This window comes from Phocoena sinus, chromosome 14, assembly GCF_008692025.1.
Source record: "Phocoena sinus isolate mPhoSin1 chromosome 14, mPhoSin1.pri, whole genome shotgun sequence".
Taxonomy (NCBI): Eukaryota; Metazoa; Chordata; class Mammalia; order Artiodactyla; family Phocoenidae; genus Phocoena; species Phocoena sinus.
Window position 1 is genome coordinate 23,963,948 of NC_045776.1, and position 25,722 is coordinate 23,989,669.

At 50.9% G+C, this 25,722-nt stretch overlaps 1 protein-coding gene across 1 annotated transcript in view; it reads left to right on the forward strand.

Annotated features, from left to right (window-relative positions):
* The window catches only part of MYO5B (myosin VB), a 382,234-nt gene that overhangs the window by 331,623 nt on the left and 24,889 nt on the right, over positions 1 to 25,722 (forward strand). The window contains exons 22-29 of the mRNA XM_032603558.1: positions 1,105 to 1,338; positions 9,454 to 9,538; positions 10,317 to 10,465; positions 11,583 to 11,702; positions 13,549 to 13,689; positions 17,339 to 17,404; positions 20,589 to 20,828; positions 21,905 to 22,005. Coding sequence (XP_032459449.1) covers positions 1,105 to 1,338; positions 9,454 to 9,538; positions 10,317 to 10,465; positions 11,583 to 11,702; positions 13,549 to 13,689; positions 17,339 to 17,404; positions 20,589 to 20,828; positions 21,905 to 22,005 — 1,136 coding nt within the window. The remainder of the gene's footprint in view (positions 1 to 1,104; positions 1,339 to 9,453; positions 9,539 to 10,316; positions 10,466 to 11,582; positions 11,703 to 13,548; positions 13,690 to 17,338; positions 17,405 to 20,588; positions 20,829 to 21,904; positions 22,006 to 25,722) is intronic.

A 25,722-nucleotide genomic window follows, 5' to 3' on the forward strand; every position in this document is an offset into this window, starting at 1 on the left:
TATCAGTGAGGGAAATGTACCACTTGGACACCAACAATGGGTCTCAGCCTTAAGGTCGCATGGCGTTCATGGTGTTGTACTGGGTCCCACAGCTGTTCGTTTGCCGCCCCTCACTGCTTTCCATGAAGCTTCACTGCTGGTGTGAATTAGTCATCGGTTCCTGATGCCCCAGCTTGTTGGTAGTTTAGCCAATAGCTCTGTTCTACTTGGAGCTCCTGCAGAGAATAGCAATGAAGAATTGTCACTGACTGTTGCTTGCTTGCTTGGTTATTGGGAGAACCCTGCTGCTTCCACTCCACTTTCCCTGCTGACCACTTTGAGCTGATATGCTCAACTGCAGCACCACTTCCTGCCCATGTTTACACTAGCACTTGACACTGGCCCTGGGTCCTCAGGGCTTCCTCTGTGTGAGCTCATCCACAGTCTGCCTCCGAGTCCCCCCTCCGTACCTCTGCCAGGCACCCAGGAGAATGCTTCTCACTTACCTATTGCTTGAGTGGGTACATGATTGGGTACCTCGTCGGCAGGGACGGGTTCTGCCAGGGCATCAATTTCTGGAGTCAGAGTCTTACAGGATAAGCTGACAGGTGGTGGGAGGGATCCCTAGGCCCCATGGAGGACCTCCTTGGAAGAGGGGATGCTGAAGAGGTCCTTTGTCTCAGAGCCAGCGATTAGGTTGCAGCTCTTTGTACCACTGAGTCCAAGGACAGGAGGGCCCAGCGTGAAAGAGCAGGGAATCCTGAAAAGCAAAGGCTGCAGTTCCAAGAAGCCAAAAACATTGTTCCTGCAACTTAAAAACCGGGCGTAAGATCTCTCCAGCCGGACACAGAAGGCTAGCCACTGTCGGCCAGCTTCCAGCTCTGTCACAGCTCCTAAGCACTCCTTGAATGTCAGTACTGGTGTTTTTTCTTTTCCTTTATTTCTCCTAGGTTCACAGTAGAGTTTTGTTAGGGAGATGCCAAGAAAGCACTCAAGCGTTCGGTGATTGTGAGGTTTAATTCCGCCTTGGAAGTCCCTTTTTTAATTGCCTTCATGTTTGTTCCTGTCCCACTAACCTTGTTCTCTACCTGTTTCCTCCCTCCCTGTTTGCTGGTGCTCTCCCAGAACAAAGAGTTCAAGATGCTGTCGGAGCAGCTGTCAGCCATCACCTCCACACATGCCACGGAGGTAGAGAAGCTGAAGGAGGAGCTGGCCTGCTACCAGCAGAGCCAGGATGGGGACAGCAGCCCGCAGCTGCAGGAGGAGGTCGAGAGCCTGCGTACAGAACTGCAGAGGGCCCACTCGGAGCGTAAGGTCCTGGAGGACGCCCACACCCGGGAGAAGGACGAGCTGAGAAAGGTATGTCGGGGCCAGAGGGGCAGCTGGGTGGTGGCTGGCTAACGGAGCACCCCTCCGAAGTGGTTTCTTCTTCCAGCTGTTACACTGCCGTGGACTTTACTGGGGCTTGTGCCCAAGACTGACCATCCCTCTGCGTTTAGATGTAAAGTGCCACTGCTTTGGGGGAACCCACACAAGCACGTGTCCATTCACCTGGCAAGTGCTGCTGATTGAGTTTCTGCCATTACCTGGACATGATGGCATCCCCTGAAAGGTTACACACATGTGCCTTTGGGCATGTTCCTTATAGTCTAGAACTAGCCACTGAGTCCGCTCTGCAGTCCGAGTTCCTGTTGGCAGGAGAGACGGTGCAGAGGTAGTGGCCTTTCTTCTTAACGTTGCCTGCAGGGACTAGGGGCAACCTCTAGGCATCCCTACCCATAATCATAGTGCTTTGGGGAATTTGCCTTAAGTTTAAGTGTTGATAGTTTCAGCCTGACTAATCTCCTCTGGTTGGTGTGCTCTGTAGGTTTACTTTCTACCCCATAAAACGGGATTGGACCCCACTCTCCCATCTCAAATGTCAGGATACAGAGATTCCCTTCTCCACTGCCAAGATAGCTGTTCAAACCAGGGAAGTCCCACGTGCCCCTGCGGAGCCTTCCACGGTCTCAGGACGCTGCTTCTCTCCCCCATCTTTATGGCAACCCACAGGCCACAGGGAAGATGGCACACTGCCCACTTATTTAGTTCCTGTCCATCACTGGAGAGTCACGATGGGTTAAGAATCTAAGAGGGAAGGACTCAGTGTTCCTAACATTGAAATAACAATTTTCAGTGTTTAAAAATTGGGGCAAGCTGAATGCTGCCACAGAAAGCATGCTGAGGTAGACACAGGAGTTTCCAGATTCTCATCCCTGCATTGCCATTACCAAGTGCATGCAGGAAGTCTCACTGGCCTTAGTTCCCTCATCTGTTTAAAAAAAAGAAAAGAAAAGAAGAAGAAAGGTTGGTTTAGATCATTTTTTAGGCCCCTTCTACTTGCAGCTAGTCAGCTTCATGAGATGGTATTTGATGGTTTCTAGAAGGAAAAAGAACCTCAGCCCTGCTCTGTAGTGCCTGTCTCTTCCTGTGCCCAGTTACCTTCTCCTGGGCTGAGCCCTCAGGCACAACGGGAAATAGGGGGGCTGCCATCCACCGGCGGACCCAGCTCCTGCTGGGCTTGCCTACGTCACTTCCCGTCCTGGGCAGAACTTCCCCACTGTCAGCCACTGCCTTCCCCAGATCCCAGGGGGTTTCCCAGAGTCAGAAGGGAGATCCACATGGGGATTAGGTGACGAGGAAATTGAGACATAGGACTTAGCAGTGCAGGCAGCCTGGCACAAAAGAGGCCACCCTGCAGCCGGTTGCCCAGATAAACCTGCCAGTTCACCCACCACGCCTGGAGTGGACTTCATTCTTCGGGATAAAGCACATGCTTAAGGAAACTCCCGTTACAATGTAGCTACAAGCCTGTAACCTATAAAGCGTGGAATTCCAAACTTGTTTATGGATCCTTGCTAACAGATAGACAGTAACCCTTGTATGTGAATAAGAGACAAGATGGTGAAATCCACAGGCAGAGAGAAGAGGCCAAGATTAGAACTGGAAACTCTTGAGATTGGTGACCCTGGGAGAAAAAGAAAAGCAGGTTCCCTGCACATGGGTGCTGGTCACATGAGACGCTGGGAAGTCTGTTAACCCAGCAGATCACAAAACCGGAGTCTGCGGTCTCCGCCTCCACAGAGGGCACTTGACTCATGGACTCTCCAGGCTCCTTCTCTGCCTCCCCTGGGGCACTGTGATTTGGGGACTCAGAGTACTTTTAAAGTATCCACGTCTCCGTCCAGGGAGCCTAAGGGTTTATAATATCCCGTGAGCCAAATAAGGAAGCGGGCTGCCTCCTCCTCTCCTTTGGAAAAATTGTTACTATTGAAGTCTGGACCTGGGTCTTAAATATCAATACAATGAGAGCTTGGTCCTGGCAAGAAAAAAGAAAAATTCAAGGACACTGCCAAAAAGGGAATAGCAGGCACAGAGGCAGAACGAGAAAAGCACCTTCCCTGACTCCAAATATAAGCAAGTCCCAAGCTGGTGACTTAAGAAACTGGCGTGAAATGATTAAGTGCGATGTCCATCTTTTTCCAGAAGGAGAAAAAGTGGAAGCAAATTTTTCTCTTTCTCTAAGGTCTTCCAAACGTTTATTCTGGTGGCTGTGGGGTAGGGCAGGTAGGGGCTGGCTTTTTCCCCCTCTGGTTCTTCTCTGCCGAGTCTGGGTTTAATATTTATCAAAGGTACCACGTCCAGTCTTAACAAACGCTGAATAATCAGACGGTTTCTTCTCGGGCTTGTCCAGCAGCCTGCTCTTTGCTGAACAAGATTGATGAGGCGGGCGAAGCAGGGAGGGAGCTGGCTGCTGGTAGATGTTTAATTAATGGATTTGATATTTCTGTCAGCAAATGTTGTATTGGAACTGGCATCCCGGTAAACTTGGGGCTCCCCGCTTCTGACGGCATTCTCATTGTCAGGCCACATGGCCATGCTGCCTTGGACTGTGGGAGGCCAGGCCTCCCTGGGGGCAGAGCCTGGGCATGACCCACCCCCATCAGCTGCAGAAGTTAGTTGACAGTCGTTCTATTAAAGGTGTCCTTGTTGCGGCCTCTCCCCAGAGTGGTCTGCACCTCGGCCTGGAGCCTCCTTTCCTTTTAGCTGTGGGATGTGTATTTTGTTCCTTCCTAAAGCTATCAGTGATCCCTGCGCTGACAGACTTGTGCAGCTGTGCTGTTTCCTATCCCTGATGAAAGAGACATGAGTCCCAGGGCTGCCCTTGACACAGAGGCAATGGCTCATTATCCAGAATCTGCTCTGCTGGTGAGGCCAGCACGGCCTGGCTCAGAGCAGGGCTGTGGGTGGGTAAGAAAGAGCAGCCCACAGCTAGGTCCCTGGCTCTGAGCGAGGGTCCTTGACACTGTGAGCCCCGCAGGCCTCGAGTGTTCAGGCTGGTGCACCTGGGGTTCTGTGCTGTACTGTGTTGTCAGCCACCCAACACCCGCGCATAGTTACCTTGGATAGTTCCAATGTAAAGGTTTTGTTTTTCCAAATAGAAGTAAAAAGATCTGCCTTTGGGGGTAGGGGGGTTCTCACAGTGGAATGTTTTGAGTCTTTCCCCCGCAAAGATACAGAACAGGACTTCTTTGGCCCATTAAGACTCAGAGTTGTGCTATCAGCGGGCTTCATGGTTCATAAGGAGGCTGATGGTTGTTAGAAAGAGGACCCCATGCGTCTCATGGAAGGACGTTATCTCACTGCAGAAATCACGGAAGCTCACAGCCCTTCATTTATTCAGTAGTTATTTACTGAGTGTGTTTGTTAGGCACTGTTCTGCACACTGGTGCAAAAGTAAGCAATTTTAAAAGTCCTTCCCTTGGGCTTCCCTGGTGGCGCAGTGGTTGAGAGTCCACCTGCCGATGCAGGGGACACGAGTTCGTGCCCCGGTCTGGGAGGATCCCACATGCCGCGGGGCGGCTGGGCCTGTGAGCCATGGCCGCTGAGCCTGCGCGTCCGTAGCCTGTGCTCCGCAACGGGAGAGGCCACAGCAGTGAGAGGCCCGCGTACCGCAAAAAAAAAAAAAAAAGTCCTTCTCATTCTTAGGGGGTGTAAATATTTGGGGGTTATTGGAGAGTATACAGATGGGAATCAAATACAAATGATCCCTCTTGTGCAATAAAGAGAAATAAAGCAGAGTAAAGGGATAGAGGGGGGCCTTCGGGGCCAGGGCAGGTGTGTTTCATTCAGACTCCCGCTGAGGAGATACCTGAGTGAGGTGTGAGCCATGGGGACTTCTAGGGAACAGGTGACAAATGTCACAGCAGGTGCGTCAGCCCTGCGGTGGGAGTAGGCTGGGTGGGTTCAAGGACCAACAAGGAGGCCATCGGGCTGAGGTGGACAGAGCAAGGAGAAGGGTAGGAAGGTGGTGAGATCACATCAGGAAGGATCTTCTGACCTTGAAGGCAACATTGGCCGTGAACCCTCCAGAGAGATGAGCAAGTCTGTCTGGTGCACTTGGTCCCTGCAGCACATACCAGGTCCCTCCCGCCCCGAACGCCTTCCTGTAACTCTGCTGTCGGAACCAGGCGTTTGAGGCCTGCTCCAGGCTTCGACATCGCTGTCCTTCATGTGTCAGCCTTCTGACCTGTCAGGATGCCGGGTGGCCTAGTGGTTACGAGCTGGACCCGGTCTGCTCAGGGCCACAGCCCGCTTTACAGCGCAAGAATCCAACTTGAAAAAACTAAGTCAAAACAAAACCAAAAGCCCAGAGCTACATTGTGTCCCCAAACATTATCACTCGTAAAGGCAGTTACTTAGCTGAGGCATTTGTTTCATTTAACTTACCAGGGACTAAACTAGCCTGATTTACACCAGTGTTGGTTCTGATGATCTGTCCCCAATCACCTTTTAGAGGTAAGAAACACTCCCAAAAATATTGCCTTGCAAGAGTTAAAAGACCCCTCCACCAAAAAAAAAAAAAAACGGAGCTGCTGAATGATGCTTAATGAGCCGCCACAGCTGGCGAGGGTGCTATTTATCACCTGAGAGGACACACCTGCCTGATTCTGCGTTGTTAGCGTCTCCCCCTGCAGCCTGCGTCCCTGACAACAAAAGGAAGGCCATTTGGCTGCAGAAGTTTGTCACCCACCACAACGGCGGCCAACAAACTCTCCATATGCTAGCTGGTTGGGGAGACCAAAGTGTGATTGGGGGAGCGCTCTCTGCCCCCACCTGGGATGTGGAGCTGAGATGGGGCCCATCCCTCCTGCTGTGCGCCTACCTCCAGAACTGCTCAGGCAGGAAGAAAAGCAAAGCTCCCCAATGCCACTTTGATGAATGGCTTAGCATAACAAAGCTGAGTTCATCAGAGGCCTGTCTTTTGGAATCAAAGCCTTGGAGGGAGACGGGGGAAAGAAATGAGGCGCCCGCACAACAGCAGATTTTAGTGGGTACACGCTCGTCACCGTGGCTGCCCCGCCAGCTGGAGTCTTGGCTGAGATTTTAGATCACAGGTGGTTGCGATGGAGCTTCTTGATCTTCGCCTGCATTCGGAGGAATGGAGGTGTCAGGTCCAGCCTCGTGGGGGTGGCATGCGCCCTCTACTGGGCAGACGACACGCTCCACTTCAGAGGGACATTGCCGGCCTGTAGGATGCTCAGAGGACAGTCATGAGCACTGAGTGATCCTGGAAGCCGCCTCAGGTGCCCACCTGCTCTGTGAGCTGCCCGTGTATACAGAAGGTGGTTTAGGGAATGGAAGGCCTAGTTCCATGGAGGGTCTGGTTACCTCACAGCCTGATCTGAGCAGCCACCCACCCCGGTCCACTGGTTCAGGGGTTGCAGTCTTGCTTCTCCGAGGGGGACTGGAGTCCTGCCCTCCTGACTGTGGCACCAGGTGGAGCTTCACTCTGGCTACACCCTGGGTGGGCTTTTTGTTGTAGAGGTTCACACCACGTGGTTTCTTCGGTTGGTTGTTTTCAGTTTGACTTGTACACCTAGAAAAGGGAAAGCTATTTTGAGTATTTGCCAAGCTAATTTAAAGGCACACGTGAGGTCATTGGGTGGTGAACTGCGTCCAATAACAGCAAATTAGATGAATTTAAAGAGTGCTTTTTTCCTGGCCTCCTGAGCCAAATTGAATTATTTGATTAAACAAGCTCATGTCTTCTAGATGTTTTAGTCAACTATAAACACATTTAAAAAAACAAAAAACAAAACACCCTTTAAAGGAGTCCTGATTTTTGCATGAGGAGAGCTTAGGCTCCTTAACTGGATCTGCAGGGCAATTCATTCGTTCAACAAGCGTTAGGTGCCCGCGTCGGGCCGGGTACTGATGATGTGACAGCCTGGAACGTGGCCCCTGGGTCCTGCTGAGGCCTCTTGGTCCAGGCTGAGCAGAGGGCAGGGCCGTAGCGCCAAGGCTGAGAAACCCTGCTTTACGGAAACCTGCTATGGCCCTTACCTGTTTTCTCACTGCCACCCACCTGTTCCTCAGCCCTGCTAGGCTGGGCCCTCTCTGTGGGCAGCTACCTTGAGTCTTGTTCATTTTGCATCCCCTAGCCCCTGGCAGGGCTCCTGGTACAGAGAAGCACATCAGGAAGTGTGTGATGGATGAGTGACAGCCTTGCCCTCTGTCACCCCCTGGGCCAGAACTAGGCTTCGCAAGTGGGAGCCTTTGATGATAAAACAGCGTCCATCCCGATGCTTTTCTTTTATACTTTGCCCTCACCACCAAGTCAGGTTTGCTCTCTGTAGACACAAAACATCAGTTGTGTTCATTATAATAAAAAATAAATTGTCGACGAAGATAACAGTTTGGTATAATTAGTTACATGAGTGTATACATATTTACCAGCCTTATCTCATTTGATATCCTGTGGGGGGGCAGAGCATGGTCCTTTGCCCGATCCTCCATAGAGAGAGTTCCTGACCATGAAGGGGGTAATAATCTACTTGGTGGGAACGGGTCTGCTGAATATAAAGACGTAATGCCAGCGGTTCTCGCCCTAGAGTAGTGTCAGCGTTGCACTCACTAGTCAGAGCCTCATTCCTGTAACTCTCAGCAGCACGTCCGCAGATGAGCTGACGAGGGAAACTGAGTCCATCTGAACTGAGGTTGCAAAGGAGCTGCAGTGTCCCGTTGCCGGGATGGGACAGTGTCCTGGAAGGTAGTTTCGAGCCACATTTTGAAGGAGATTGAAACCTCCTTGAAGTTTGAAGGAGTTGGGTCATGTTAATGGAGGGTTAACAAATGGCTTGGACCTTTTGCAAGCCTCTGCCAGTACTGTGTGTCTGCTCTTCTCTGTAAGGATCCTTAGAGAGCACGCCACCTGCAGACTATCAGCAGCTCCCCAGAGGGGCCAAGGCACCTAAGTGGGAGCCACTGCCTTCTGAATTCCGAAGGGGAGAACAGCAGACCTCAGTCCTGGACTCCAGCCTCGTTGCAGTTCTCTCCTGACCCCTTCTACGTGATGCTGGGGGTTGGGGGGAGCAGTTCTCTTAACTCACCTCCTGGTGCCTTAAGCTTATCTTTAAAGCCAGGAGGAAGGGCAGATGGCATTGAAACATAACTAGTTGGAATTCAGACCTCTCCAAGGCTTCTGCCCTTTAGCCAGCATCCCTGGGGCCTCCTTTCCTGCTTTTCCTGCCACGGGGTCTAGCAGCATTTCAAGGGAGTGCAGGTGGGTCCTCTGGGATCTGTGTGATCCTCTCTTCCCCTGGATTCCATGCCACAATCTGCTAGGTAGCAATTCTGGTAGGTCACCATCTAGTCTCAGCTACTCTGCACAGGCTGGTTATCACGTGTTCTGTTATTGTACTGAGGATGGCATTTTGAGGCTCTTTCTACACAGGTTGGGAAGAAGCCTCTCCCCAGTAGGTCATAAAATGTACCAAAGATAGCCAGAACCGATTTCTTCAACCAAAGGGAGCGAGGTTGTTTATGCTCATCACTCAGACCAAAACCTGGAGCCTGTCTTATGCTCATTTTTTTGTCTTTTGCCACACCTAGCACGGGGTACTGTGCTTAGGAAAACAGCAGTTTCACTGAACATAATTCACATCCTCTAGTTGAAAGTCAATAGCAAGGCTCCTTCCCTTCCCCAGCATCTGAGCTGTGCGGATCCCGTGAGACACACATGGGCAGGGGTGGGTGAAGACCAGGGGTAATTCTTCATTGTGAGCTTTAGGCTTTCCTGAGACTCAAACATGAGAGCTCAGAATTTACCAAGACACGGAACTAAATACAAGAAGGCCAGTTATCATTGTAAGATCCTGAACACAGCATATGACCTTGGTGTAGACTTTTCTTGAGGTTTCTGTGGGCATTGCAAAACCACAAACAGTGGTAAACTCATCTGCCTTGTTCTAATGGGATTTTTCTTTCAGTGTACAATTTTAATCCCCAAATGAAAGCAGCTTTGGTCGATTCAATTTTCTTTAGTAAAAAGAGCATTTAAACTTAACCAGCTGAAGTTCAGACCTCACAAAAGGAGCCTTTCCTCTGCCCGGCTTCACAGGCAAATATTCTTCCCCCTGCTCTCTCTTTCAGCGAGTTGCAGACCTGGAGCAAGAAAATGCCCTCTTGAAAGATGAGAAGGAACAGCTTAACAACCAAATCCTGTGCCAATCTAAAGGTAGGTACCAAAGGGCAGGACTTTTCATTTTGGATTTTAAGTTCTTTTCCACACGAATTTTCCCCCAAAGATTTCTACGAAGCGTGTAGTTAGTCCGGATGCTGCAGTGGGGAAAGGGTTTCATCAGGAGAGAGATGAAAAAGAAGGGTGATCTTTAAGATCCCGCGACATTTGGTTTCAGGAGTTTTAATCACCTGAGCGCACAGACTCACCCAGCATGGTCTTTAACTGTTTTAAATTTCCCTTTAAGAATTGTTTCTTTCCACTGATACGAATCAGAAGTTTTGGTGGGAGAAAAGCCCACCCATGTTACCTTTTTGCCTTCCCTCCTTCCCCCCACCTAACCTGCAGTCGTATCTCCTCGCATCTCCTTTAATCTCTCTGCACAAGAACCTGAAAGACCAGGAATAAGGAAGAAACTCTGGAACAGAACCTGGGTTCTTCCAGCATTGCTGCCAGCAGTTGCTATGACAGTTGTTGTAAGAGAGAGTCTGGCATGTTAGCCGAGCGAGTCGTCCTGTGTGCAGCCGGCTTCTCTCCCCAGCCCCTAGGGGCAGAGTGGGCTTTCCCCCGCTCCGAAGACTGCAGCCGAGCCTTGGGAGCAAACCTCCCTGGGCTCTGCAGAGGGTGAAGTCGTTGAATAAACTCGCCAAGTATCTGTGTCGTGAGCTTGTTGTGGGCAGCATTTTAACAAGAGTTTAGTCGGCAGGCACGAGTGCTCACGCTCGAGGGGAAGCCATGCCAAGCAGACGTGCAGCTCCGTGCACTTGCTTTCCAGATGAACTTGCCCAGACCTCCGTCGAGGAAAACCTCCTGATGAAGAAGGAGCTGGAGGAGGAACGCTCCCGGTACCAGAACCTCGTGAAGGAATATTCCCGGCTGGAGCAGAGATACGACAACCTCCGGGACGAGATGACCATCATAAAGGCAAGGAGGGCAGTCCTTCCGCCCACCGGCTTCGCAGCCCTTGTTCTCGCGCCGCTGCCCCTGCAGTGCCGTCTGGCACAGCGATGCCCGGTGATCGGTGCTGCACGAACAGTGTCGCCTCCCCGTGTCAGTTCTCACCCCTCCCGCGGGTAGATCTCACACGAGCAAGTAGCTGGGCAGTGAGTCCTTCCCAAGGGCAGCTCCTTTCCCAACTTTGGGGTCTTATGAAGATCTCGGTTAGGACTTGAAGGAAAATTCCACCCACGTAAATGTGTTCTCTTTCTTGTTTCCTACTCTGGGAGAATCCCTGTGTGGAAACAGGAATGGCGTGGGGAGCACAAGCTGCGGGGGGGCCTGCAAGGGTCTGACGGTTTCTCCTAACCCTCGATGCCACACAGATACAGGGGAACGTTCTCACGTTTCACGATTTGTCATTCTCTTTTACCCCATGTAACTATTCCCTCCAAAAAGGCGTATTCAAACGAGACTGAATAAGTTAATCGCATAGGACCCACGAAGAGAAGCTGAGTAGGAACATATATAGAAATCTAAAATTTTCCTACCGAGATCAGTTTTTACTCTCAGCGCCCAATCAGATGCAAGGGGGGAAAAGAGTCATTTTTAAGTGAACAGTATAGATGATAAGCTCTATTTCTAATATGCTTACTATTTTCAGAAACAGAATTGGTGGAGTGCAGGTTGAAGCAGGGGCCTTGAGGGGCCGGTGTGCAGTGTTCTCTTCAAGAGGGAGGCGGTGACAGGACTGTCTGTGTACTTCAGGCTGTTTGGGGATTAAGGGTCTTTTCCCCAGGACTTTTCAGAGAAATTGGCCCAATGTTAGGGGTTTGCATTTCATTTACAGGGAACACAGACCCGCTGTAGAGCTGTGTTCTCTTCCAAGTGTCATTTTGTTGCTTAGCTGGACGATTGTAAGAACTGTAGGTGAAATTTCTCGTGGGAACAGCTCTGTTTAGCCGTCGTTCCAAGAAACAGTGGTACTTATTCTTGTTGACAAAGGAGGCAAAAGTCCAATTCTAGAATGTACTGTTATTTGAAAAATAATAGTTCTTGTTAACATTCATTCATTATGTGTTTTCACATGTTTCTCCCTAAACAGCAAACCCCAGGCCACAGGCGGAACCCATCAAACCAGAGTAGCTTAGAATCTGACTCTAATTACCCCTCCATCTCGACATCTGAGGTCGGAGACGCAGAAGATGCCCTCCAACAGGTGGAGGTGAGTAAGACAGGCTCTTGGCTATTTGTCTGTGCTCCAGTGGGAGGGTCTGTGACCTGTGTGCAGCTTCCCCCACCAGCGCTGTTCTGTTTCCGGGACCACAGTTCCCCGGGCTCATTCCTGACAGCAGGGTCACTTGAACTGCGGTGGACTTATAGACGGTTCTCTGGAGTTAATATTTACTGTGCAAGGCAATACATTATTGTTCCCACTCTCCATAAAGGAAGATCCCTGATTCCTCTTGCAAAACTGAGGACCTGTTGCAGAGAGGTGAAATAGCTGGAACAGCTGAGTCATTAAAAGAGATATAATTTATCATCCCCATTTAGTATCACAGCACATATAGTAATATCAACAAGAAAATTTCCCTTCCTGACTTAGAAAGCTGGCTAAAACTCAGAGGACAGCAACGAATATTTGAAAGAACAGATATTTGCTGAACGAAATGTATCTTTGTCGGTAATAGCCTCTTAGAGTCACACAGCGGTCTTTATAGTCTGTGTGTAATTTTATTAAAGGTACAAAGACACACAGTTTTTCCTCTGGCATTTGAAAAGCAGAAAATCACAAGCACGTAAAACCGTATGAAGCACATGAAGATAGATGTGGAAGAGGGACGGTTATAAAAACAAATGTGCTTTGATCACATCCTTGTGCCAGGCACTGCTGGCGGGTACTGGAGAAACAGGTGATCGAGCCAGAGAAGGTCCCTGCCCTCATGGAGCTTGTCTGATGGAGAGTTAGACACTAATCATTTGATGGAAGAAGCTTATAATACAATTGCGAGTACCGTTAAGTGCTGTAAAGGAAAGTGAAGGGTGGTGAGAGATGGCGAGTGATGGAATAAAGGGTGGAAGGATAGAAAAGGAGGTCCTCCAGGTAAAGGTCTGTCTGCTGTACAGTTTGGTGTGGTTTGCTGCCGGCTGTATGTACTTAGTAAGCATTTAATAAATGCTGGCTTAAGGCCCTTGGTTTTGCTTTGCAGTCTCCTGAGTCTGGGTCCCAGAGGCTTTGGTCAGCCTGAACTCCACATGCACCACCCAGGTGTCTGTATATGTGACGGTTTACCTGCAGGCATAAGCACTTCCATCAGTGGATTTATGGTCTTCCGGGAAGCTGAGGCTGGTTCTTGGGATTGGCCAGAGCAGCATTCATTAAGTGCTGGCTGAACCACATTATGTTGTCCCTTATGTACAAACATGTACTTTTAAGATCCGTGTGGATATGCTTGTGCCGATACACGTCTGTCCATGCACACCCACACGTGACAGACCCTGGAGGACAAACCCAGGCATGAATCTGAAGGAAGAAATCTACTGGGAAATTGATGCTGCAGGATCTGTTGGATAAACGGGTTCCCTGGCAGGACAAGCACTGATTTTGATTCAAGGTGCAGTCAAGTGGTATTCGACAGCACATTTAACGGTGATTAGTAAGCACATTGATCCTTCATCAGGAAGCATTATATCCTGAGTTTTACAACTTCTCTGTGTGAGACCATTTTCCAGAAGTGAGCTCTTTTTTAACTTCCAAATAAAAAGGCTGTGTCCTTATCCATTTGTTCCTAGAGTATATGATTGATCATCTTACGTGGCTCACACAGGAGGAATATAAGTGGCTGAGACTCAGATGTTACGCAGACAGAAAATGAGCCTGGAGCACCAACTTTAATATGAGAATGATAGTTGGTTGGCATTGGCTTTGTCTCAGAGGCGTGGATTGATGTTTGGGAGGGAGAGGGAGGACAGACGGCCGACGGAGACAGCTGACCCGGGGGGTGCCGTGCGCTCCTAAGGCATCTGTGCTATTAAAACCTCTTCTTCTTGCTCCCTGTCTTCCTCGGAAGGAAATTGGCCTGGAGAAGGCGGCCATGGACCTGACAGTCTTCCTGAAGCTGCAGAAGAGGGTGCGAGAGCTTGAGCAGGAGAGGAAGAAACTGCAGGTGCAACTGGAGAAGAAAGAACAGCAGGATAGCAAGAAAATCCCGGTGCGTGAAGGAGCTGCGAGCCCGCAGGGCCGCACCCTGAGGGTGCTGGCGTCAGAATGACACAGCTCACTCCTGCCAGGGCTCACGGGGTCAGGTGTGACCACGAGAGGTCGTGCTGGGGCTGGGTTTCAGGGAAGAGCTTCATCTTGTCTTGGTGGCATATTGAATCTTCTCTGCAAGCACCCACATCACGCCAGTCGGACAGGAGTCAGCTTCCCCAGTACCTTCAGGGTAAAGGATTTCCAGTGGTGAAGCCAGCAGGGAGCCTGTGTCATTGTCACCCCCTTGCAAAGAGAACCAGGGCGTAATTAGAGTATAAACACAGTTGACCTTCGAACAACTCGGGCTAGGGGAGCCAACCCTCTGCACGGTTGACAACTCACCTGTGACGTATAGTCGGCCCTGGTTCTGCGTCTGAGGATTCAACCAGTCACAGATTGTGTAGTGCTGTAGTGTTTACTATTGAAAAAAGTGCACGAAAAAGTGGACCTGTGAGTTCAAACCCATGTGATCCAAGGGTCGACTATATAGGCGAAAGTCAAATCTTAGAGAAAATCGATGCCTGTTTGTACCTGGAATCTGGTGTGGACTTGAGTTTAGTCCCGTTGGGTCAGGGGCAGACCAAGTTTGCAGTCACGCAGGACTGCAGCCTCGCCTCGCTCTAAATTATCATCAGTATCTTGGGTCTTGCAAAGATATTTTTTGAAACCTTAGTGTCCCCGGATGTATCAGTCCATCCCAAGGACCCACTGGGCACCTATGCTATGCTTAGCACTGTGCCGGTGCCGGACTCACAGTAGGTGTTCAACGTGTTTATTAAATGAGGGAGATACAAACAGAGGAGAAATCCCCCCATTGACTAGATTGTAAATTCGAGGAATGTGTAATCTAGGTCAGGAGGACCAGACATAACACGGGTGAAGAATAAAAAATCACATTGGTAGCGCTCAAATAAATGCCAGGTTGAGTACAGACAGGTTGGTCCTGTAGGAATAGAGAGCAAGTGGTCCTCCACTTGCTATGAGGACCGCTTCTAATGGGATATGAGGCCATTTCAGACATGGATCACATCATTAACTGACCTCACTGTGGGTTTGTGAAAGGCCTTGGGTCTGTTCCCAGGCTTGAGTTGCCCCTTGCGGGGTTCGACCCCCTCCCTGCATCCTCAGCTCTACCCCCACCCCACCCCTACACACTTTCTCCTTTTGTAACACCCGACTTCCCTTTCCAATCAAATGTGATACAGATGTTGATCGGTATTACTGGTAAATTCTTGGGGTTTTTCCTGAGCAGTAAGTGGGGAGGTAAATCTTGCTGATGGATTCAAATCTTTCAGGTGGATTAGATTCAGAATGGAGGGTGAAAGGATTAGGTTTATAAATGACTCATTCAATTAGAAGAGAATCTGCCCTGACAGGCGAGCACAAATCAAATAGATGAAAAGCTGCACAGACATCAGACAATGCCTGACGTGAAAGTTCCTGGCCGCCCAGCTGTCCCTGAAGGCTCACTCGCCAGGCTCCCCGCTGCAGAAATGCCAAATAATTTTGGAATCTTTAGGACTTCTGCTTGTCTCGAAACCAGATAAAAAGGGGTATATCTTTCATTAAAAAATAATCACTGAGCAAAAGTTAGAACCGCAGGCTTGGCTCACAGCCCTGTAACGTGCACTGAGGATCTCTGTTTAGGAAGAATGAGCTTGTTTCTGCCAGAGTTTGGTAAGAAAGGCAGAGTATGGAATCCCTCTGCAGAAACCCTGAAACTGAGCTTTCAGAGATCCTGTTCTTGGATCTGCCCGGGGTCCCAAGAGAATTTCTGAGCCACCTAGGTCTTTGGTCTGGAGTGATATGGCCCAGGTCTTGGCTATAGAGAGAGGCCAGGCTCTGGATGAGGGATGACAGGGAGGTCCGTAGGGAGCCTGTCAGTGAGGGAGGCACCAAGCCTGCCATGAGGTGGGGCCTCTGGGACAGCCCATCCGTGTGTTTGACTTCCCATCCAGCTGACTCCCTTTCCCCGGGCCTGGCAAAGTCACCATGGCTATCAGGGGGATTCCAGTGGGCTGTCCACTTAGAAACATAACTGCTGGTCCACCCTAGGACAGCTCCTCGATTTGGATAGATGATCTCCATTTTCCAAGAACCTAATGCATTTAACAATAATCCGTGGTCGTGTGGCAAGCCCATGCTACGTAGAACACAGGCGCAGGCCTCTCCCCAGGCCAGCGGGTCATGAGCTGGCCCTGAGTAGTCACATCCCCTACCACTGGGGATAGTGGGAGACGAAGCAGAGACTGGTAGCCTGGAGCGTCGCTTTCCCAGGTTGCAGACTGGAAACAGTGCAGCCAGTGTTGCAGGCCTTGACCTGGAAAGGGCTGCTCAGATCCAGCCCCAGTCTCCAAGCCTGGGACCCACCTAATCCAGCCACAGCTGGACTTCAGGTTGCTAGCACTGTGGATATCTAATTAAGCACTGTCAGATTTTAGCTCCAAAAACCCATCTTATTCAGGGGCTATCACTCACTACTTGAAATCACCCCTAGCAGTTAACCATTTGTGAAGGTGTTTCTACCCCTTCTCATTGGACAGGTCAAGTCCAATAGCTGCCAAACAGTGATAGGAGTCATCGGCTCGGCTGAGTCCTAATGGGCTAGCGTTCCCGTTGTTGCTATCCACACCCACCCGCTGTGGAGCTGTGAAGTCAGACAGCATTCATGGTGCTCCGTAGCGGGCCAGCTGTCACACTGCTTATTGTAGAGCCACATAGAGGAAGCAGGCTTCTCCACAAGGCGCTTAGAGTGACTTAGTTGGGGAAACAATACACATGTGCACACACACGCTTCCCCGCCCCCCGCCAAAAAAAACTGAAGAGGGGCTCTTAAACCTCATAATAAGTACATCATTATTATATGTTAACCTTCCTAATAAGAACACAGGTCTAACGGTGCTGGTTTCCTAGGACTACTGAAACAAAGTACCACGAACTAGATGGCTTAAAACAACATAACTTTATTCTCTCATAGTTCTGGAGACCAGGAGCCGACAATTAAGGTGTCAACAGGGCCATGCTCTCCTAAAGGCTTTTGGGGAGGATCTGCTCCATGCCTCTCTTTGAATGTCTGGGCTGCTGGCGGCCCTTGGCATTCCTCGACCTGCAGCTGCGTGACTCCAAGCTCTGCCTCCATCTTCAGTTCACGTGGTGGTGGGGGCGGGCCTTCTCCCCTTCCTATAAGGACACCAGTCACATCAGACAAGGGACCATCCTAATGCCCTCATCTTGACTTGATTATATCTGCAAAGGCCCTATTTCCAAACTGGGTGACATTCACAGGTACCAGGGCTTAGGACTTCGGTGTATCTTTTCGGGGACATGGCTCAACCCATAACACAGTGTTATTTGTGTGCAACCTGTAGGTGCTTGTGAAGATCGTGTGAATAAAGTTATGTAGGGGATGTGGGCAGGCAGGAGGGAGCTCCCTGGTGGCCTGAGGTGGTGAGCTGCATCTTGGCAGGAAGGAGGCGGACATACAGAGGGTGGGAGTGCCGGGCACAAGCAAGGGCAAAACAAGCTCGTCCTGACCGTGGTGGGAAATCATCCTGGGGAACAGCTGCCTTGCAGCCCGTGCTCACCTCCTTGCCTCTTCATCCATGCAGGCAGAACAGCCAAGCAGTGACTTAGATGTGGACCAGGATGCAGATCTAGCCTACAATAGTCTGAAGGTAAGATTCTTGGAAGACAAGCTTCCCTAACTCACCCTACGGAGGACGGATGATGGTGCTGGGCAATGGCAAGTCCAGTCCTGAGCTTCCGTCTACGCATAAGTGGAGCCGTAAGCCCACAGTTTCCCCTTCCCGCACTTGAGTTTCTTCATCTTTGAAGTGAAGGAAAATTTGTATTTACTCCAAACACCCCTGAGACAAAATGTATGAGTTTTCCACATCAAGCAATTCTCCAGTTCTCTGTGGACACCAACTAGGAGTCCTACAATTAAATTCACCTGTGGCACAAACTTCCGAGGGTTAACACAGACCCTGCTGGTTAGGGGCTCAGCCCCACAGGACTGCCCCCTCTTCAGATGCCAATCACATCGGTGGGTCCCCAGGACTCTGCTACGATCATGAGTTCCCATGCTCCCCTCCTCACGTTTGATAATTTGTTTCAACGGTTCACAGAACTCAGGAAAGCATTTTACTTACTATTACTGGTTTACTGTGAAGGGTACAACTCAGGAAAGGCCAGATGAAAGGGGTGTGACACATGCGGGAGGGGACTCGGAGTGTCCAGCCCTCTCCAGACACCTCCACGTGTTCATCAACCGGAAGCTCCCAAACCCTGTCTATGAGAGGTTTTGTGGAGGTTCCGTTAACACAGGCATGATGGGGTTAAATCATTGGCCGTTGGTGTCTAACTCCATCTCCTGCCCTCCTCCTCCCCTTTCCTAAGGTCAATGGGTGGGCTGAAGGCTGCAGGGCTCTAACCCCAGGCTTGGGTCCTCTGGAAGCCCCCATCCTCCGAGAGTTACCTCAGTATAAACTCCAGCATGGTTGAAAGGGGCTTACGATGAATAACAGAAGACACTTCCCTCACCTCATCACTCAGGAAATTCCAAGGGTTTAGGAGCTCTGTGCCAGGAACCAGGGGCTAAGACCAAATACAATAGAAGATGTTCCTCTCACCTCTAACACTAGGAGGTTACAAGAGTTTAAGAAGCTCTTCCAGGAACCAGAGCCAGAGACCAAATACATATTTATTATTATGTCACATGTATCTTACCTACCTGATACAGTTTCAGTTAAAGTAAAATGTGCCAGTGGAGTGGACTCACTTTGAAAAACAATCCAGACCAGCATGGAGATATGTAAGGCCGAGGGCTCTCCCAGCATGGCCAGCAGGAGGTGGCCAGGTGGAGGGTGGAAGGGCTCAGGTCTGAGGACAAGCGGGCCCGCATTTACTGCAGCGATGCGGCAGGTGGGTGGGGGTGGGTGGGAGGTACAGAAAAGGGGCGTTAGATGGAGCATTCCCACTCCCCTGTCCTCTTTCCCAGAGACTTGGGAGTTGGGAATTTATCCAGTCTGCCAGGGCCACTCAAGCCTGGTCCCACTTACAGGACTGCAGATAACTCTGCTAACAGCCATATTGCTCAGGAGAACAGCCCTGAGTCATTCCCACAGCTTTTTGAACAACTGGGGCCACACTAATGGTATAAGAAGAGGGTGCTAGGTAGGTTTTTCTCTTTTGAATTATTGATTAGACTTACTTTCTCATGTGATATTTAAAAGGTTTAACACCTTCCCAGGGGCAGGGGAGTCTCTTGCTGTGATAAATGCCTGTTACAGGGCTTTCTGTACGCCATCCTTCAGCTTCCTTTCCTGAGGGAGGCTTAGCCCCAGAGGAAGGAAAGGAACACGGGATCTTGTTAGGCTATCGGGACATCAATCTCACCCCTCATTTTAAAGATGATAAAATGGTCTATCCCCGCGGTTCTCTTAAGAGGGGACCTGGGACCAGCGGCATCACTGGGATCATGCTAGAAATGCAGATTCTTGGGCTTCAGCCCAGACCTGCGGAATCAGCAGCTCTGTGGTGGGTCCAGCAATCTGGGTTTTAACGCACCCTCTGGGGATTCTGATGCCCACTCAACTCTGGTCAGAGCCAGAGGAAACTTCACCCACCATCTGGTCTCAGTCCCTTGAACCACACCTGAGAAAGCAAAGGTTCCAGGGGTACAAAGTTGTACGTCGAGCCAGAGTGAGGACCCAGGGCTCCTGCCTCCAAGCCAGTGCACCTTCATCAGGCAGTGCTGGCTTGTCCTGGGAGTGCACACTGCTAGCAGAAGGAAAATCACCCAGGCTCTGAGTGGTGTCTTAACTCCTGAACTTAATAACTAGACGCACCAGTAATCACCACACCCCAGGGCCCTTCTCATTTCTGCAGAATCACTTGTCTCCATGCCTGGTCCCAAATCTCCCAGAAAGGACCACGTGTGTGGTGCAGTAGTGGGAAGGACCCTGGATGAGCCTTCTCTGCTCCATCCTCAGCTTCCTCGTTCATTAAGTAAAAGGGTTATACCCAATGACCTCCTAGCTTTGTGATCCCGTGGCTCTGTGATGAATGTGTAACCAGTGCCCAGTTATCCATGTTCTTGGTTTTCTGTGGGAAATTTTGAATCCCATGTATTCCAGAGCCCTGTCAGCAATTTATGTGTAATTATCAGACTTTAAATTATCTGATTTCATCTCAAACGCACAGTTAAATATTTTACCTAGAAAATTTTAAATACACTCCAAAACTGAGTTTCAGTGGTATTTTTGACTCTGTCTACGGGCAGTGTTTTCTCTGCTAGCACTTGCAATTGACGGCTTTCCGTATGACCAAAATAATGTTCTTGGTCTGTTCTCCAGAACGCTAGTCCATGTGATGCTCCTTAGAAGAAAACGGCAAGGAGGCCTCTCTAGACAAATAAGTTTAGGATATCAGGCATTTTATGTTCTCTCTTGGAAAGTCAAAAGATACATTAACATATTAGGGTTCCAGGAAGTCCTGTGTTAACAGCATGTTTAAAATTGTTAACCCAGCACTTCCACGAAGAAGGGTTTCATAGCCAAATACACCTAGAAATACGAACCCCACTGAATCACTTAGAGGATTGCGACCATACAGGCATCATGTCAGATCCTTGGCACCGATAACTTGGGGGTCTGGGTTCAAGTCCGGGCCCCAGCTTTGACCACTTGCTGACATAGTCAGAACGTATACTGTGTGTCCCGTCGTTAACACCGGAAGGTTGCTCTTAGCTTCCCAGGTGGACGGGGCAGGTGGTTCAGGAAGGTGGAGGAGGAGGCCCCCCGGGGACGCTGCCCGGTCTCCAGGGAGTGATGAGTATGTCACTGGGCTGCCTTCCAGAGGCAGGAGCTGGAGTCGGAGAACAAGAAGCTGAAGAATGAGCTGAACGAGCTGAGGAAAGCCGTGGCCGACCAAGCCTCAGAGCACAGCGCCGCCCACGGCACCCCTGACAGCTACTGCCTCCTGCTGAACCAGCTCAAGCTGGCCCACGAGGAGCTGGAGGTGCGCAAGGAGGAGGTGCTCATCCTGAGGACCCAGATCGTGAGCGCCGACCAGCGCCGCCTGGCTGGCAAGGGCTCGGTGAGGAGAGGGCGGGGCATTGGGGCCACGCTAGGGGAAGAGGTGTTTTTCTTACGTTTCTTTACGCAGGAGGGCCTTCAACCTAAAATAGCAGAGTCTTTTAGAGTCTCCTCTAAAAGTAGAGCGAGGTACCTGCTGTCCTCCCAGCATAACTTTTCGCAGGAGACTGCTGGAAGTTTCTAGGATCTTCTGAAGTTACTCCGTAGGAACATGCTCAAAAGGAATGAGGCTCAGGCTTAGAGTAAACCTGGGCCACGGCCTGAGCAGCCTCCTTGGCCTGTTTTTTTCACCTCAGGTCTTGCCCCTTGCTATTTACTTTGTTTCCCGGGTAAAGAAAGTCTTCCCTCTCTCTCAGCTCTCCCAGGGTGACAAGTGCAACTTAGCGTTTGTTCCTAATGTTTCCCCCTCCTGCACAGATCGAGGAGCGGGCGGGAGGGGCCGGAGGCCACCTGGGCTGCTCTGGGCGTGGGCCCAGGGCACGGGGGAGCTGGGGCAGGTGGGCAGCACTCAGTGTGCAGCATTCCAAACTAAGACAGATTTCAGTCATCTCCTCCACCTTCGGGGAGCTTTCTCCTCCAGGGACACCATCCTTGCCTCTCCCTCCCCCAACTTCCCCTCCACCCTCTCTGCCTTTCACAGCCAGGCCTCTGACTGTGACTGTGATTCTCCCTGACTCTCCCAATGTGATTTTTTTTTTTTTTTTTTTTTTTCATGTACGCGGGCCTCTCACTGCTGTGGCCTCTCCCATTGCGGAGCACAGGCTCCGGACGCACAGGCTTAGCGGCCATGGCTCACAGGCCCAGCCGCTCCGTGGCATGTGGGATCTTCCTGGACCGGGGCATGAACCCGTGTCCCCTGCATCGGCAGGCGGACGCTCAACCACTGCGCCACCAGGGAAGCCCCCAGTGTGATTTTTAAAAGTCACGTTCCTGCCGGGGATTAACCGCTGTTATCTGAAGCCTTCTGCTGCCTTTATCTTTTCCCAAAGGCTCGTTTTTCTCCCTCCGTGTATAGTCATTTCCTGACAATTGTTTGTATAACCAGAGTTATTTATTTTTTAATCTGGGATGTTCTAGGAGCCAAACATCAATGCCAGAACAAGTTGGCCTAACAGTGAAAAGCACGTGGATCAGGAAGACGCTATCGAGGCCTATCACGGGGTCTGCCAGACGAACAGGTGAGCCCCACCTTGCAGTCACTGTGCCTGGAGGGGGCGACAGGGAAGGAGCCCTGCCCAGCCTGGTATGTGAGGGCCACTCCTCAGGCACTGACCTCGCACTCAGCATCAGGGTGTTGGTTTTTATAGGAGATAAATGAGGAGGAGCGGACTCGGTGAGTCCCATGCGCTAAGGAAGCCTGATGTTAGCATCAGCGGGACTCCAGCGAGCACCCCTGGAGCATCCCGAACCCCGATCCTCTGAAAAGCACTGGGGAAGGGAGCTTCCCTGAGAGGTCTGACAGGACGAGAGGGAAGGACTGGCTGGGAGCGACTTTTCTCGTTGAAACGGAAGCAGGTGGCAAGTGAGCCCACCTGAGTGGTATCGGAGGGGCTGCTCCAGCTGTTTGCCCCGTCTACCAGCTTTACTCTGCCCAGCTGGTGGACGCACGCGACACTGGGCCCCGTGCCCCGGCATTTAAGACATGGAACCCAAGCCAGACACTGCAGAGATTGGATGGGAGAATGCGACCACTACCATATTGGCTAAAAGGAGATTTCCCTGGACTTTAGCCTGGACTAAATTCCAGAACTTTCCCACTTGTGGTCCCCCCTCAAGGGGGAGCTACGCAGGGTTAAGGCAAAAGAGAGTGACTGAGGGGGGCAGCGGGGCCCCGAGACGCAGGACAGAGCAGGGCCCCCGAGGTAGTACAGCCGAGCACTTGAGAGTGTGCACTGGGGTTCCGTTCGCTTACCAGCTCTTCAGGGACACTTCAAACCGCTCAGTGCTTTGTTTCCTCACCTGTGAACTGGGGACGGTCAGCGCAGCCTACCACAGAGGGTGACTGAGGTTAGGCGAGTTAGTCCGTGCAAAGCCCTCAGAGCAGTGCCTGCCCATGATAAGCACACAGTAAACATCAGTGTGGTTACAGCCGCTCTTATCACCTGTGCCTCTGTGGGCACTTGTAAAACCGGAGCTGGCCTTTTCCCTGGCTACCCGTCTCTCTTCCTGAATGTTGATCAATCATTAAGCATTTGTTTAAAATTGCTAAAAACAGCAGGTGCACCCAGAAAGTTGTCAGTAGTGAGCACTGGGAGTGCAGCATGGACCTGTTTGCGGGAGTGTCACCGAACGACGTGAGGACTTCCCGGGGCTTTGACTCCCGGATCTTCTCATCTGGCCCCTCTTTCTGCGGATGAGAAAACTGAGCTACTGAGGCACACGATGGGCCTGTAACTGAGTCCAGGTAGAATCCGAAGGCCAGACTCTCAGGCTGGGCTGCCCCCAGCCCGCTGTGCAGGTGATCAGAAGGTGAGGGTATTTGAGCAGGCCCCCAGGCCTGAATTTCCCAGGAGGAAATTCAGTTTCTTTCAAGAGGAGGGAAAGAAGGAAATGAAGGTGAATCTCTGAATGCCAAAACTGAGTCAAGATGTAGTCATTTTAAATCACCTTGGGTGAAGATAAGAAATGAGGTGAATAAGGAAAAGGAACACAGGTGACATTTAAAAATTTTTTAAGAGGAAGAAGGAAACGGGGAACTTGGTGCTGACAAGCGAGTGTGCTTAGCTTTCTGACCTTCATGGACCGCCGCTGTCATCAGCCCCCTTTTTGTTCATCCAGATGGTTGTTAGGCATCCAGACCTAAGAATAGGTTTCCCAGGGGATGCTTAATACCCTGGGTTTGTCTTCCTTTGCAGCAATAATGATGATGGTGATAAAATAAAAATAGCTTTTCTTATGTCTTAAAATAATTCGGTTCCCAGCAAACCCAGGGTACAATAGGGAATTAAGAGCCTGTGAAACCGAGTTAAGTATAGAAAGGAGCCTCTGCCTCGGGGAAGGGAAGCCAGAGGCACTGGAACCAGTGCCCCAGTTGCCCCGCACCTGGAAATGACATTGGTGGGTTTGTCTCTCTTCCAATTCCTTGAATCCCAGCAGCAAGGAAGGACAGCAGTGGGCAGGCTGGCAGGGCAGGAGGATTAGGATGTGATTCCTGGAGCCCAGACAGCGAGGGCGTCCTTTCCAACAAGGGCTGCTCCCTGCAAAGGTGCTTTGAAGACAGAGTTGCTTTTCCTGTAGTGGAGAGTGTTCTGGTTGAAATGTAACTTGTATTATGCAGGGATGATTTTGGAGTTGGGGCGATTGGAGAATCTATGGTCTCCCTAGAAAAACGTATACACTGAATTTTGCTTCGGTTTCTGGAGGGAGTACAGACACACACACCCCACCCAATCACAGCCCCTCTAAGAGTACTGGTCTCCAAGTTCAGAACTTTTTCACTTGCTAACTTTCATAGTTTATAGAGTTCTTTTTTGACCTTTGCAACTGTGCCTTTTGTTTTCAAATTTGGAGCGAGAAGCCAGTGTTGAGGGCCTGCTCTGAGAATAGCCACAGGAATATGTAGAGCACTTCTGCTTCGAAACGCTCTCTCATTTTCACATCTGGGGAACTAAGAGAAACCAGCAGCGTTATTACCATTTTATAAATGGCAGAACTAGGGTAAAGAGAAGGCTGGTCCGTGCCCCAGAGTTGGGCTGCAGCCGACAGGCTGGGTGTTTGGAGAGGCCGTCTTCTCAGGGCTGTCTGGAGCCAAGTGCATCAGGGTCTTCCTGGGAGAGACGGGCAGGTGGGCTGGGAGACAGAGGTTCCTGCTGCTCTCGGGCTGGCCTCGCCTCTGGGCGTGCACCCAGGTCACAGAGCTGCGTGGGGGCAGGGGTGTTGCCGGGGCTCAGGTCTGGCTGCAGGAACATGTTCCTTTCGCTGCTGGCCCGTTCCACCCAAGCCTTCCCAAATCTGTAGAACTCCAGAGCAAGACTTAGGGCGCATTCTTGGACCTTTTCTCAGGTCCCAAGAAACCTCCTTGCAGGCCCTCTCCACCCAGCAGGTGCTGGGAAACTACATGAGGCCCTAGGCACAGAGAGCAGGTTTGCTGTTGCCACCTGGGCTTGGGCAGCTGACCCTGGGGTTATTACTCACCCCCTAACGGGCCTGCGCAGGAGGATGGAGACCTGGTCTCACCAGGAAGGGGTATGTGCAGCCGCCTTAGGGTGGCTTAGAGTTTACGATTCCTTTGGCCTTGAGCCCCAGCTGCTGCAGGCTGTCCTGCTGGGCAGGGCGAAGGAGAGGCAGCTTGACTCTGCTCAGCTTCTCTCACAGACCCAGCTCAGCTGCTCCTAGAAGCTCTCAGCTTTCTCCTAGGGGGTGATCATTCCCTTATCTTCCCCCAAGTTCTGTTGGTCCTGAGCCATCAGCACAACTTCTGTCTCCTGTAATTCCATGGCATAACCATATTTATCCATAAACGGCTCCCTCCTCTGTGGCCAGGCCTGTGGTCTCAGCATTCCTCTTGCTCCTGGTATTGGGGTTGCTGCCTCCCATTTCTCAGAGATCCCGAATCTCTTGGGCAGTTGGGTAGAAAATCTGGGTGGGAAGTAAAGAAATGAGAACATCCATGGAGCACAAAGCGGTCTTTGTAGAAATGGGACACCGAGCTGGCTGGAACTTTGCCTGTGTCTGTCCATGCGGCGGCAGGTCCTTCCGCTGGGCAGAGGGCCGGTCGTTGGGTCCTAGGTTTCACAGTCTCCACAGAGGGAAAGTAATATTATCCCAGGCCTTTTCTGGTGCGCGCCATTTCCAGTTTTAGGTTGTATACTGCCGATCTAGAAGAAACCTCTCCCATGACACAGCTGAGCACTTTCACTCACAGTGAAGGAGGAGGCCGGGGCCGCGTGGGTGAT